The sequence below is a fragment of the Pelophylax lessonae genome (assembly GCF_965119305.1).
Source record: "Pelophylax lessonae genome assembly, chromosome: 8".
Lineage (NCBI taxonomy): Eukaryota > Metazoa > Chordata > Amphibia > Anura > Ranidae > Pelophylax > Pelophylax lessonae.
The window spans coordinates 225,939,056-225,954,136 of record NC_138775.1 but is presented as its reverse complement, the minus strand read 5'-3'; the positions used below and the strand labels follow the sequence as shown (position 1 = coordinate 225,954,136).

General features: G+C 44.8%; 1 protein-coding gene across 1 annotated transcript in view; it reads left to right on the top strand.

The window, feature by feature from the left end:
• NCF2 (neutrophil cytosolic factor 2) overlaps nt 1-13,947 on the top strand; it is a 73,063-nt gene extending 59,116 nt beyond the window's left edge. Inside the window, exons 12-15 of the mRNA XM_082265529.1 lie at nt 2,500-2,648; nt 4,569-4,674; nt 11,852-12,008; nt 13,803-13,947. Of these exons, the coding sequence (XP_082121655.1) occupies nt 2,500-2,648; nt 4,569-4,674; nt 11,852-12,008; nt 13,803-13,888 (498 nt within the window). The 3' untranslated portion in view covers nt 13,889-13,947. The remainder of the gene's footprint in view (nt 1-2,499; nt 2,649-4,568; nt 4,675-11,851; nt 12,009-13,802) is intronic.
• The last annotated feature ends 1,134 nt before the right edge of the window (nt 13,948-15,081 follow it).

Genomic DNA, 15,081 nt, shown 5'->3' with positions numbered 1-15,081 from the left:
TTTTAGCAGGGAATCCTCATAAGGATACCACCTCGCAAAACGCTTAGAGACCGCAAAAGTGTGTTTTGGACAACCCCACTGTTTAGTGACAATATTAGCAAAGTAGACGGGAAAGGGAAACACACTCGCCCCCTTGGAGGGCCTGTGGGTGCCAAAAAGGGACAGGCGCCTGATGCAGCATCAGCCAAATCCTCAATTTTTTAAGTTTCACGCACTGACACAATCCGCACATCCACCAGCGCCTTTTCATGTGCGGCTACAGGAGCAGATGAATCATCCTCATTATCTGAGCACGCAGGGTGCGTAGACGCAGACCCATAAGGGTAACTCGCATCTGCGGCAGCCGAATCCGATTCAGGATCTGATGAGACAGGTGAAGGCAGGGGACGCTTTTTGCTAGCCCATTTTCCCAGGACCCAATCTACCTTGGACACTAAGGACTCCAGGACCGCCGTCAGTGCAGTCAGGGATTGTTGGGACCTGGAGGGCCCGGCAGCCTCAGAGGGGATCATGTGGGGAAATGTGTTCCAGGGACTCCATTAGAGAAGATGGGGACCCACACAAAGTGTGTATACACCGAACAGTATTTCAGCAGAAATGGGGGCCCTGGCAGGAGCCCCCACCCAAAGGTTGATGATCAGGTCAATCGTCCGGTTGCCGGCAGCATGCTCCCTCCCCACCCCCATCACCACCTCGACACCCCAGACTGACCTAAAAGGTATGGCCACCCTATGGGAGGGGAGGGTGTGGGCAGATGGGAGGTAACAAGTCCAGAAAGGGCCACCGAGAAGGAGGGAAACCCCGGGGGTCTGAGCGTCCCAGAGAGGGGCCCACGTCCACCCAAAAAACCTCCAGGATAAGAGGGGGGACAGCTACTTACCATACCAGGAACAGGGTGGGCACCGCTCCTAACAGACCACCGCACTATCGGAATAGGGTGGCTGTCGGCCAGGAGGAACGTTGTCGTATGCCCCCTTGCGAGGCATTTAACTCGCAGGACAGCCCCCATCCAGGTGGGGCTATGTCGCGGCCGAACTAGCGGGGAGCTGAGGCCTGCGTGTGCTCCCTGGCCAGACTGGGGGGACCCTCTGGATCTAGATTATCCAGTCTGTCATACAGTCCGGCAGTTGATAGTAGATTCCCACAGGAACAAATGAAAGATATTACATTTAAAAAGAAAAAATTGCCAGGACCAGAGTCCCCAGCAAGGAACTAGGTCCTTCTGACTAGGCAGAAAAAAACTGAATGCCCATAGCTGTGAGTGGGAGTATACCCCCTGGGACTGTCCCATAGGCGTAGTCCAGCTTTTTCCTGCCTAGTGTCCTACTCTTGTAGGGGGCAGTATAACCCAATGGTCAAGAAGATAAGGAGCTGTGTCCATCAGTGAACGAAAGAGAAACTGGGTACTCTGGAGGCTTATGATCATTGTATTACATTTTACAAGTGCCCTGTCAGACTTTGTAATCTGTTCCGAGATCTAAAAAAAAAATTCTCTCTCTCTTTCTGGAAGAACCAAATTACTGCAGAAATGTATTTGGGTCAGAGGAGTATGCGTTTTATACCTTTCAGCGCACTCCTGTTTCCACAATTATTATTAGCCATTATCCATTTATTTACAACAAATAACTGTGTAGTTTACCCAATTTCTGCCTGGCCTATAGAAAATTATGGCTAGGTGGTCCAGGTGGATGTCAAGTGACACCCTCCCAGACCACACCTGTGTGCGCCGAACACAGACGATGACTGATCAATGTACTAGCCCACCATGTGATCGCTGTGACCAACAGCACAGTGCAATGAACAGAACAGCAGATCACATGACAATTGTAAACAAGGGATGGCGTACACACATGCCATCCATTGTGTACAATTGTGTTGCTGTGATTGATCACATGGTACAGACAGGGCCAATTACAGCCCATCTGTACCATGTGATTAGCTGTGGGCAATCACAACAAAACACACTGAATGAGAATAAGTGGTTGCTAATATACCAGTGAAATTCACTGGGACAAAAAGTTACAACTTAAAAAAACTCACCATGCCTCTTAGTAATTACCTTGGACTGTCTACTTTCCAAAAATGAGTAGTTTAGGGGATATTTGTACTGTCCCGGCGTTTGAGACCAATGAAATGAGATAGGCCATCAGGATTGATTGATTTTCAGATATATAGTTTATGGACTAACTTTTCTACAGACTAAAGAATATACACTGACTTATATGGTTATTTTCACAAAAAAAAATGTAGTAGAATACATTTTGGCCTGTTTATGAAGATTTATTTGCAAAATTACATCAGACGATTATGGCGGCAGGGGCGAAGGGGGGGGGGGGGGGGTCATCGAGGGGAGTAAGGTTTCTGCTAAACGAGGACATAACACCAAAAGGGACATCATCCCACTGCAGGCAAGCAATTTCCATTGTGCCTATTTTTTTTAACTAAAAAGGTAGGTTAAGTCTTTGTAGATTCTTAACTAACTTTACGCTTTGTTTATAGGAAAAAGCTGCAACTGCACCGTCATATCTTGTAAAAGTGTATTACAAGTACACAGTAGCTATACAGGTATCTCACAAGCTTTCCTACGGAGATCTGCTGATTCTTGTCAGCAGTAAACTGAAGATGACTCCTTGTGCCGTCATACTCACGTAAGTTCTTATTACAGAACAGTAAAAGGATCAAACTGACGAATATTTATTTAAAAAAAAAAAACACGATCAAGGTTCATTATAAGGCAATCACACACATAAATACTCACAATTATTATTGAGCATGAATGCATCAGAATTGCAATAAGTCTTTCTAAATAACCCAGCTAACAAAAGGATCACTAGGAGGCTTGAATTATTGGAAAGTTTTACATGGCATGAAAAAAAAAAAATCAGTTTAGAGGAGTTTTACTTTTCAATGCTCTTTTGTATAAATAGTTTGTTTAAAGTATTAACATGTGCGGGAGATTGATTATCCTATACATACACTATATTGTCAAAAGTATTAGGACACCTACCTTTCACACATGAACTTTATGGTCATCCCAGTCTTAGGCTGGCCATACACTATACAATTTTCTTGTTCAACTTTCCTTTAGATTTACCAAAACCATGTAATATAGGGTCAAACCTAAACACTTTCAATTTGTATGCAATCAGGCAGGCCCTTGCACTACATAGTTTAAGGTAAATCTAAAGGAAATTGAATAAGAAAATTGTATAGTGTATGGCCAGCCTTTGTCTGTAGGGTTCAATATTTAGTTGGCCCACCCTTTGCAGCTATACCACCTTCTGGGAAGGTTGTCCACAAGGTTTAGGAGTGTGTCTTTGGGAATGTTTGACCATTCTTCTATAAGCGCATTTGTGAGGTCAGGCACTGATGTTGGACAAGAACCCCAAAGGTGTTCAATCGGGTTGAGGTCAGGACTCTGCAGTCCAGTCAAGTTCCTCCACCCCAAACTTGCTCATCCAGGTCTTTATGGACCTTGTTTTGTGCACTGGTCTAAATCATTTGATGGAGGAGGGGGGGGGGGGATATGGCGTGGGGTTGTTTTTCAGGGGTTGGGCTTGGCCCTTAGTTCAAGTGAATGGAAATCTTAAGGCATCAGCATACCAAGACATTTTTGATAATTTCATGCTCCCAACTTTGTGAGAACACTTTGGGGATGGGCCCCTCCTGTTCCAACATGACTGAGCACCAGTGCACAAACAAGGTCCATAAAGACACGGATGAGTGAGTTTGGGGTGGGGGAACTTGACTGGCATGCACAGAGTCCTGACCTCAACCAAATAGAACACCTTTGGGATGAATTCGAGCGGAGACTGCGAGCCAAGCCTTCTCGTCCAACATCAGTGCCCGACATCACAAATGCACTTTTGGAAGAATAGTCAAACATTCCCAAAGACACTCCTAAACCTTGTGGACAGCCTTCCCAGGAGGGTTGAAGCTTTTATAGCTGCAAAGGGTGGGCCAACTCAATACTGAAGCCTACGGACTAAGACTGGGATGCCATTAAAGTTCATGTGCGTGTAAAGGCAGGTGTCCCAATACTTTTGGCAATATAGAATAAGTGTAGACCTAGTGGGAAAAGCGTGCAAGGTAAACACAAGAAATTATTATAGAACACTGTACAACCATACAAGACGTGGAATTTCCCAAGAATAAACATAAGGATGATATAATAGCTGCATACTTCCCATATGACTTCATAATCACACGAGAGTTCAGAGCTTCAGCTCCTAAAAGCAGTAGGGCTTAGAAACTGAGTGCGGTTTCTGTAATACACAGAGATTCAGTCATGTTGACAAATCCTAACATATGAAATGCTGTGTAGTATGGTAGACATTGCCTGGTACAATGCTGAATGGTTTAGATAGCTAAAAGCTGGCACTAACAGTGCAGCAAGCATGAGGAATATACATTTTTTGCCTTGTGCTGCATATGGCTTGTCTTTCATCAAGGAAACATTTTACTACCAAGCATATTCTTTAATTAATGAATGACATTTTACACCAAAACCAATAATATGTGTAAGTTGTGATGCAAAGGATTAGTAAACCAAGCTGTCATATGTTTAGTTTCAGAGATGGAGAAACGGATGTACCGCTAACTACAGATAATGTGGAAAGAGCATGGGAGCTCAGTACAGACAATTGCCTAAAACTCAAGTGCACAGATGTAAATGTAAGAATGATTGTGTGTGTGTCCTATTGTGGTACATGGGTATCATGCAGTAGCATCCTGTGGCGGTCATTTACACATGAAGAAAGGTGCGAGAATGATCACCACTAAATGCTATTTGTGTAGTCTGCTCCAAAGGAAGACATTTGTTCAGTGGTAATTTGCTAGACTTAGCATTGAGAACTCCAGGCAAGGGCCAAGCTTAAATACTTGCCAACCCCATCACTTAGATGTATGCCGGCAGAGCGGCTCTTCTGTGCCAGATCACGTACCTAATAGGTGATCTGGCACTTTCGGGTAGGCAGCACCAGCGACTCGGCTATGCTGTGAGATCAGGCACAGCACAAGCCTATCAGCGTTTGCTGGCCAATAGATGCCCATCGGTACCCATGGAATGGCGAGCAGAGAGACAGGACAGAGCTCTGTCCTATCAGCAGGGAAGTGATGGATTTTGATTCCCTGCAAAGGGAATAATATCCATCACTTACCTTGAAAAAAGTGCTGCACATAGTGTACACAAACACTGGTTAGGCACACATTTAACCCTTTGCTCGCCCTTGCTGTTTAACCTCTTCCCAGTGTCATTAGTACAGTGACAGTGCTTATTTTTAGCCATAATCACTGTATTTGTGGGAACCAGTGACACTAAGTGTCAGGATGTCCGCTGCAATATCGCAGCTCTGCTATAAGTCGCTGATCGCCACCATTACTTGTATAAAAAAAAAAAAAATCCAGTATAGATCCCATAGTTTGTAGACCCTATAATATTTTGCACAAACCAATCAATATACGCTTATTGTTTTTTTTTTTACCAAAAATATGTAGCAGAATGAAGAAATTCGATTTTTACATTTTTTTATTGTATGCGTTTTATAATAAAAAAAAAAAAAAAAAAAAAAAAAAAAAAAATGCAGTGGCGATCAAACACTACCAAAAGAAAGCTCCATTTGTGGGGGAAAAAAATTTGGATTTTTGACTTACCTTAAAATCCATTTTTTTGACGATAATTGACGTACACAGCTCCTGATCTTCATAACCATTGGGCTATACTGCCCCCTAGCGGAGTAGGACACTAGGCAGAAAAATAAACCGGCTACGCCTATGTGCAGTCCCAGGGGGAATACTCCTCCTTGCTATAGGTATACTCCTTCTCCTTGCTATAGGTACTCCATTTTGTTACAAGCAGTGTCAGAAGAATTACAACTCCACAGAGGGGTGGGTGCTGTATTCATCAATGAACATCAGAGAAATTGATTTTTTGGTAAGTCAAAAATCCAATTTTCTCTTTCGTCCATTGACGGACAGAGCTCCTGATCTTCATAACCTTTGGGACGTCCCAAAGCAGTGTTAAACATGATGGGTGTGAACAGCAAAAAAATTCCAAGGCTAAACAGCCAACCAAGCAACAGGAGCTCAACCAAAACAACTGGAGCCCACCTAAAAAAAACAATACACCCTCAAAGAGGATCAAATCCTCTAAACCAGTGGTCCTCAACTCCAGTCCTCAGGGCCCACTAACAGGCCAGATTTTAGGTATTACCTTGGAGAGATGCAGACTACAGTACTGCAATCACTGAGCAGCAATTTATATTCACCTGGGATGTATTTCAGTTATCTTGCAAACCTAGCCTGTTAGTGGGCCCCGAGGACCAGGGTTGAGGACCAATGCTCTAAACAGCAGCCTGCAAAACCCTGCGGCAAAAGAAGCATTCACAGATGCCCGCACATCCGTTAGCACAAATAGTGCGTCTGACTTCCTAAAAGACTCAGTGGCTGCCAGATACACCCTAATTGCCCAGACCACATCCAAGGCATGCAATGCAATTTCCTTTGGATGTTTTGGCCTGGGACACAGGGAAGGCAACACAATGTCTTCATTCAAATGAAAATCAGACAACCTTTGGGAGGAACGACAGACAGGGACAAAGAACCACCTCTCTCTGAATCACCAAGTAAGGTGAACGACAGGATAACGCCACTAATTCCAACACCTTGCATGCAGAGGTGATCACCACCAAAAAGGCCACCTTCTGAGACAGTGTAAGCAAGGGAATCTCCTGAAGATTCTCAAAAGGAGGCTTCTGGAGGACCAAAAGCACCAAATTGAGGTCCCAAGGTGGCAACGGAAACCGCACTGGAGGAACCAAATGTCAGACACCCTGAAGAAAGGTACGCACCAGGGAGTCTGTGGCAAAGAGCCATTGGAAGAAGACCGTCAAGGCCAATTTGTTCAACCCCCCGTTGAACGAAGGTCAAAATCCGAGCCACCGAGAAGGAGCGAGGATCAACCCCAATAGACTCTCACCACGCAATGCACGTCTTCCACATACGGCGGTATATCTTCCTAAGAGTAGATTTCCTAGCTTTTAACTGAGCTGGAATCACTGTCTCAGTTAAACCTCTATCCATCAGCACCTGGCGTTCAACAGCCAAGCCGTCAAAGCCAGCGACTGTAAAGCAGGATGGAAGATTGGTCCTTGGGACAGCAGATCCTCCCCGAGAGGAAGCTTCCAAGGAAACATCGGCGACCAGTCGCCCCAGATGGGCGCAGAGGCAAGACCAAAGGGTAACGCCATAAACTGATAATGCTCCTCTCCAACGACAAAGCAGAGGAAGCGCTGGTGACCGGCTTATATTGGAATGTGAAGGTAAGCATCCTTGATGTCGATAGAGGCAAGAAAATCCCCCTAATGCAGGGATGCCTCCACCGTGCGAATGGACTCCATCCTGAACTTCTGCACCCTCAAAGTAGTTCCACACCTTGAGGTCCAGGATTGGACACACCTTGCCTTCCTTCCTGGGACCTGTAAACAGGTTTGAGTAAAAACCATGAAACCGTTCCAAAGTCGGAGCCAGAGCAATCACCCCTTGAAGCAACAAGTTTTACACAGCCCCACACAGACCCTGTTAGCGGTCCAGGGACAAGCGCAAGTTGGAAGGAAAGAACCTTGCCGGGGGACAAGAGCGAAACTCGTCGATCTTGTAGCCAGACTGAATAACTTCTTGGACCCACTTGTCTTTTACCAAGGAAGTCCACGGTCTGGAAACCACTGAAGACGTCCCCCCCGATCCCCTTGAAAGTTTAGAGTCCAGGCCTTTTTAGAAGTCTGATCCGCAGACCAGCATTTAAGCCAAAAGACACGCTGAAGGACCACTGCCAAAACAGAGCCGAGCCACTAGGGGAGCCGCATCCACAGAGGCATCACAGATAAACTGCAGCCCCTGAACCAGCTGGTCCACCAGCTCAGCAAAGGCAGAGGGGAGCTGTTCTCCCTCTAGGTTACAGCCTAAAAGCGTAGCCCACTCAGTCAGAGAGTTTGCGACACCAGGACAATAAGGAATACTGGCCTCAGTGACGAAACCAGCCAGAGTGCACATATTGCGGGCTGTCAGCCGAATCCTTAAAAGGTGGGGGACTCTTCAACCTGAATCATGGATGCCTTATTCAATCTGAAAACCAGAGGGTCCACCACCGGTGGAACAGTCCACTTCTTAATAAGGGACTCCTCATAGGGGTAACGCCTAGTAAAACATTTAGGAACCCCACAGGGGCACTTTGGTCATCCCCACTCTTTAGTGACAAGTCTGTCAAAATAAGCTGGGAAAGGGAACAGCTTTGCAGCTCTTGATGGCGTGTGAGTGACAAAGGGAACCTGCGCCTCCGTTGCAGCTGCGTCCTTAGTCTTTGAGGTCTCACGCACAGATACAGTCAGTCATCAGTGTTTTCACCAGCGCCTTTTCACGCGTGGTTGTAGATGTGGGCAAATCGTCCTCGCTATCTGAGGATTCTGGGCGCACGGTGACATACGTCCGCAGCGGCTGAATCAGATTCAGGATCTGATGAGACGGGAAGGCGGAGGGGGGGTTGCTTTTTGCTAGCCTGAAGACCTGGGACACAAAGGGCTCCAGGACTGCCGTCAGTGCATCGATGGATGGTTGGGACCCAGAGGGCCCCGCAGCCTCAGAGACTCCATGAGTCATCGGGGGAACCCACAAAAAGTGTAAAACCCTGCAAAGGGACAACCCCCACCATGCTGGCAGCACCACCCAGTCACCAGCCCTAAGTAATCCTCACCAGACTCACCACCCAGCAGAAACAGGTACCTGCAGCCACCAGGATAGTCTGCACTCCACGTGCGGCGATTAGGAAGTGAAAGGATCCAGGAGTCAGCACCAGGGAATGAGGAGGGGCTCCCACCGCCAAAATCGCCACCCGCAGGGCTCCACTGTCATGGCCACCGCCATTTTCAACACTCCCACACAGCTGATTGTCCGGTCACCAGCGGCGCACCCCCTCACCCCTTTTTCAGCATAGCTCCCTGCCCAAAACTCTCCATGGGGAGAGGGGGGTACAGCTACTCACCATACAAGGAACCAGATGGGACCGCTCCATCAAAATGGGGGGGGGGGGGCTGTCTGCAAGGAACGCTGTGACTCAGTCGTATGCGACCTCGCGAGGCGTTTAACTTACAGGCCACCCCCCCCCGTCCAGTGGGGCTATGTCACGACTCACCTACCACGAAGCTGAGGTTTGCACGCGCGCTCTCTGGATCTAGATTATTCAGCTTGTTGCCCAGTCCGGCAGTTGATTGTAGAACTCACAGGAAAAAAAAAAAAGGAGAAAAAATATTTCAAGAAAATTTGTCAGGATCAGAGATCCCAGCAAAGAACTAGGTCCTTACTCCTGACGGAGTACCTATAGCAGGGAGAGGGAGTATACCCCCTGGGACTGCCCATAGGCGTAGCCAGATACTTTTTCTGCCTTGTGTCCTGCCTAGTGTCCTACTCCTGTAGGGGAGCAGTACAACCAAACAGTTATGAAGTTCAGGAGCTGTGTCTGTCAATGAACGAAAGAGAAATTACAAATTTTATTTGGGTAACAAATGGGTGACCGTGCAATTATCAGTTAAAGTAACATAGTGCCATATTGCAAAAAATGGCCTGGTCATGAAGGGGGGTAAATCTTCCAGAGGTCAAGTGGATAAAGGACAAGATCACCTTTTGAAAGAAAAAAATAAAAATAAGTGTGCATAATTTTGCAGGTTTTTCTCGCTCAGGAACCTGCAAAGCATTGCACCCATGATCGTAGATCATGGTTGCAAGGTCAGACTCCTGCAGACACATTTGCTATAATTTCTGCCCGTACCTTAGTACAGGCCGATTGAAAGCTGTCAAACTACAAAGTGTCAAACTACAAGAGCGCTCACCAACACCCTAACAGTTCATTGAGAACTACAATCTGTCTGACAGACTTGTAATTCATTCACAAATTCCTGCGAATGACTGACCACGAGTGCGGGGAGAAGATCCCCACCCTGCTGTCACAGGGGAAAATGAGGACAGGTGCTGGAGCGTGTTACACCCTAAGGCCTCATGTACACTGCTGCTGATAAATGGACGTTTAGGAGCAGTTGGGCTTTTTTTTTCAGCAGCCCCTGAACTCTCCTCTGTGTCATCTTATCTGTCCATGTACACAGAGTTGTTTATAGTCGTTTAGAGGCATTTGAAACACCAAATGGTTGTAACATCGTTCAAGCATGTCGAAAAACATAGTAAATCGCGTTTATAAGCATTTTTGTTTACAGGCGTCTTTAATGAGGAAACATTTCTGACCATTTGCAATATGGAAGAGAGAAAGATTATTCCAGGCATTTGGGAGGGTATACTGATCAGTACAATCTGTTATCTGCAAAAAACGCTTCCAAACGAAAACGCTCATGACTGGCGCTAAACGCGGCATGTAAAAGTGGCAAAATGGACGTTTTTAAACATTGTTTACTAGCCAAGGAGCTAGTCAAGTTCCAGCGTTCCAAATAAGTCTTTAAACGTCCCATGTACATGAAGCCTAAACATCCAAAAGGTAAATGTAGCCTTTAAAGCTGCTCCCACCCCCCTTCTAACACCTATGCTAACTACCCTGTAAACAGAAGATGCATATACCTACCTATTCTCCGGGCGCTCTGGTCACGTGATCTCACCTGTGGCTGGCTTCAGGGGAGAGGAGAGATTTCAGACAATGGATGGAATGCCTGGGTGCTGACGTAACTCATAGGACTATTATGGGGCATCCGTGGTAGACTGTCCCTCCTCTCCCCTGAAGCTGGCTGCTGGGAGCCGATCACGTAATCTGATTGGAGCACCCTCTAAATAGGTAATTATATGAATCTTCCTTCTACTAGGTAGTTGTTATAAGTGTTAGATAAGGGGTGGGAACAGTTTTAGGCTTAGTTAGTAATAGCCTGGAATTTTCCTTTAACTCACTAGCAAATTTAGTAGCAGAATTGAGCTAATAAATATCTCCTGTGTAGCTGTTGCCTATCAACTATCAGCCAGCATAGAAAGATATTAAAACTGCAAGTGTAGCCCTGGACTAAAACAAAAAAAAGCATGAGTATTTCATTATTTCCTCTGTTCTGCCACAATGAAAAGATCTATAACCTAAAAACATTTCTTACTGGCACATTGTATTTTAAAATGACAATTAAAAGTACTATATTCATTTTCACATCCAAAGATACAGATACAGCCATTAGGTGCTGGTTCACACTAGTGCAAATTTGATGACTCAGCTTCAGTCACACAGAATCGCATGACAAGGAAAATCACATTACATTTAATGGTGCCCGTTCTCAGCATGGTGCGATTTTGGAAAAGGTCCCTGTGCTACTTTGATGCAATATACAGTGTGACTTGGCCCCTTAGAATATACAAAACTGCAGCAAAGTCGCACTACATAATTGCGGCAAAATCATATTGCAGTAGTGTGAACTGAGCCTAAGGCAGTTCCATCGATGACACGATTGTCTCTTTCCACCACGGGTGGAAGGAAAGAAAATTGCTCGATTTCCCCCATCAACACAGTAAGTGTTGATGGGAAAAAGCCTCCCGCAACGCTCTTGTGTTCTGCCAGCGGAGAGTCTTCCTGGCAGAACACAATTACCGATATCAATGGATCGACTAGGGTAAAAATCAGCCTGCCCATACATGGAATGAATCTCAGCTGATCCCACACAGGGCCTAAAACTATTATGTGCATTTAGATTTCTGGCCATTTCTACTACATATTGGGTTGAAAAGGAAAGAATTTTTTAGGACAGAAGCATGGGAGCATAAATTTATGTTTGAGAGTGCACCTTGCTGACAAGTTTCTGTAGCTGAAATGATTGTCTTTGACACCTAGGCAGAAGAGCCTCTGGTAAGAATGGAGAATACAGAAAATCTTGTTCAGTCAGCAGAAAAGGCAGAGATGACTGTAACAGCCCTCTTCGATTACGAGGCCTCCCAACCAGAAGATCTACCATTTAAAAAAGGAGATGCAATAAAAGTATTGAATAAAGGTAAGTGATATTTACCTGGGCCAATCAAATCTATAGACCGCTGCAACTTGCCTCCTCGGACACTAGAGAACCCCCTGCATTGTCTATAGCCTGGCTGGTAAAAGTATAGCATTAAGCCTAGTACAATTGGCCTGTGTGTACTGCAGTCAAACAGAAGCCGGCCGGCTTTTGTTAAAGGGGCATGACTGAAAAAGGTTTGCTGAGCGGCTGCCGATCAGGACTCAGCCAAATCGGGAGTGCCTCTGTCAGAACACAAAAACAGCAGGGGAGATCGCTGTACTAATATCGGATTGTTAGTACAGCGGCTCCAACCTGAGTGGGATGTTAGTGCACAGGCAGTCTGGCAAGCTTGGGGACAATACAGGTAGTCTCCACCATCAGAAGAGAGAAAGAGAAATACAGAGCAAGAGAGACACCAATTTAACATCTAGCAGCCAAGGTGTGTGGATGCTTTAATCTATCACATGAAATTTTCTTTTGCATTATATGGTATGTGCACTGCCCAGATGTTAACTAGCACCATGAAACCAAAGGCAAACCTCTGCAGATGCTTTAGCACATGTGAAAATGCATCGGTGTGAATGGGTTCTTAAAGGAGAAGTTCACCTTTTGAAAAAAAAATAAATGCAGATTTTTTGCAGGTAAAAAAATGCATTCTTTTTTCTAAGGAACCTGCAAAGCATTGCACCTGTGATCAGCAGATCGCTGATGCAACTTCAGGCTCCTGCAGACTTTCAGGATAGCTGTCTTCCCATATATCATACGGGCAAGCAGTTACTTGAGAACAGGTAGGTCAATAAACTACAAGGACACCAGCGCCTTCACAAGTCATTGAGAAATACAAGCCATCAGCTGCAATGGCCGATGGTACTGGTAGGCATTCATTCACAGGAATCTGAATGAATGATGTGGCCACATGGGCGGAGTTCTGCACAGTTGTGCTGTTTTCAAATTCTGACAAGGTCCCCTGTTTGCGGTCATGGGCAGATGGTGGAACATGTAAAATGTTCCACCCTAAATAGTTGGAATATGGATATGTTCTAAGTGTAAACTTATCCTTTAAATGCATTTTGGAAGCATCAGGCCTCCTTTCAGTCTCTTGGTCCAGAAGACCATTGGTATTTTGATGCAGCACTTGACAAAAACATTTAAAAAAAACACCCTTCTGTCATCCTGTTACCACAGGGTTAGTGAATGCCACCTTTATGCACTGCTACTAGTTCAGAGTCATCTCAGTTTCCACCTTTATGCTCTGCTACCAGTCCAGAGTCCTCGGTTTCATACAGATTCTGCCCTCATATCCTGGCACATGGAACAGGGTGACAACAGGGAATTACTAGCGAATGAGGAAGCTTAGAGCATGGTTCAGGAGTGAGCAATTTGACCAGAAGTTTTGGGTGCAACCTGACCAAGTAGCAAAAAAGAAGGCATTTAAAGCACTATGGTATAGGCGTCCTATGAAAGCTTTTGTTGCAGATGCCAAGGGAAATCCATGTATTCAGCTTCTTTGGCTTTCTGCATCTAGACTTTGAAGACCATACTAAGAGCAGCTGAAAGAATAAGGGTACATACTAAGACAAAAAGCCAAATCACAGTGAGCTATAGTAATAGTTTTTCATCATGCTAACTGCAGCATACAAACTGACTAATTGCCATATATTACTCCACACTGCACCCACTTTTGTTTTTTGTATGGTCTTTGTGACTAATAAAGCTAACAATTTACAGCACTAAAAATGGATATAACATTAGGTTGGCACAAGAAAAGCAAAATGTATTGTCTTTCTCTTGCAGTGTCCGAGGAGTGGTGGGAAGGAGAATGTCACGATAAGTTTGGAATTTTCCCATCAGCCTTTGTAGGCCGAAAGTCCAGTATGTGAATTCCCTCAGCTGCTAGTGCACACTGCAACTGCCGTATTCCAACTATGCAATGTATCCATATTCAGCATAATATTGCTCCATCTTGAAGTTCTGGAAAGAATTTATATATGAAGGATGACATCCATGGGTTCTTCATAAACACAGGCAGTTAGTGCAATTATAGTACATTTTAAGTTCACATATTGCAAACCCTTAAAACAACTTTCCTTATCCAACCATTTGTAGATTTTTACAACTATTAAAAAAAAACAAAAAAACTTTAAAACAGAGTGTTACGTGTATTCTTGTGTGCAAACACTATAGTTGTAAATAGATGTATTTATTTGATGTGGAATTTAAAGTGTTCATTCACCTTTTCAAAAAAGAATCCCCACTCTTCTCTCTCCCCCCCCCCCTGTCTTTCTGCAGGGCTTCCGGGACTGATAAGAGCACTTTTGATTGGCCGGCACTGGCACAGAGAATCGCTTAGATTCATCCCAGAAGCCCTGCAGAAAGAAGAGGGAGAACCGCTGGTATTCCAAATTTCCAGGCGGCTACTCCACCTGCATGGGCACTAACAGCTCATCACCCATGAAGGCAAGTACAGCAAGGAAAGTAGTGGGGTTGGGTGTTAGTTCACCTTTACATTTTTTTTCAGGAAAAGCTGAACTAACAAGCTGCTCAGGCTACAAGTCTGAGAAGTAAAAATTCCATGTTGTTTGATTTAAAGCCATAAAAAAAAGCCCAAAAATATAATGTACTTGCTGTATTTTTTGAGGGGGTTGCATTTAAGACCTGGTCCCAAGATTTTCTGCCCTTGAACTGCGGCACATTCCACAATGCTACAGCTTTCATTTGTTTCCCCATGCAAAGTGAATATTTTCATTATGGTAGGTGCTTTTACGCTAAATCATCAACCAATATCATACAAATGTTGGATTTTAGGAGTTTCTGGGTGTCAATTTCTCTTAATTAGGATGGAGAGCAGTGCAAGAGATAAGAATTTTCTATTTAATTTAGTTCACCTTTTTGTCTTAATACTAGTGTTTCACAGTCTGTGCTTGTGACCCTCTCCTCCCTCCAACATAAACAGGAGGAAAGGTAAAAATACACTTGTGTCTAGGACCTTACATTTTAAACAGCAATACTATTTTAAATGCAGATTTTAGAAGTCCACTTAGTACAAAACCAGCATCCCTGCATTGCGAGACAA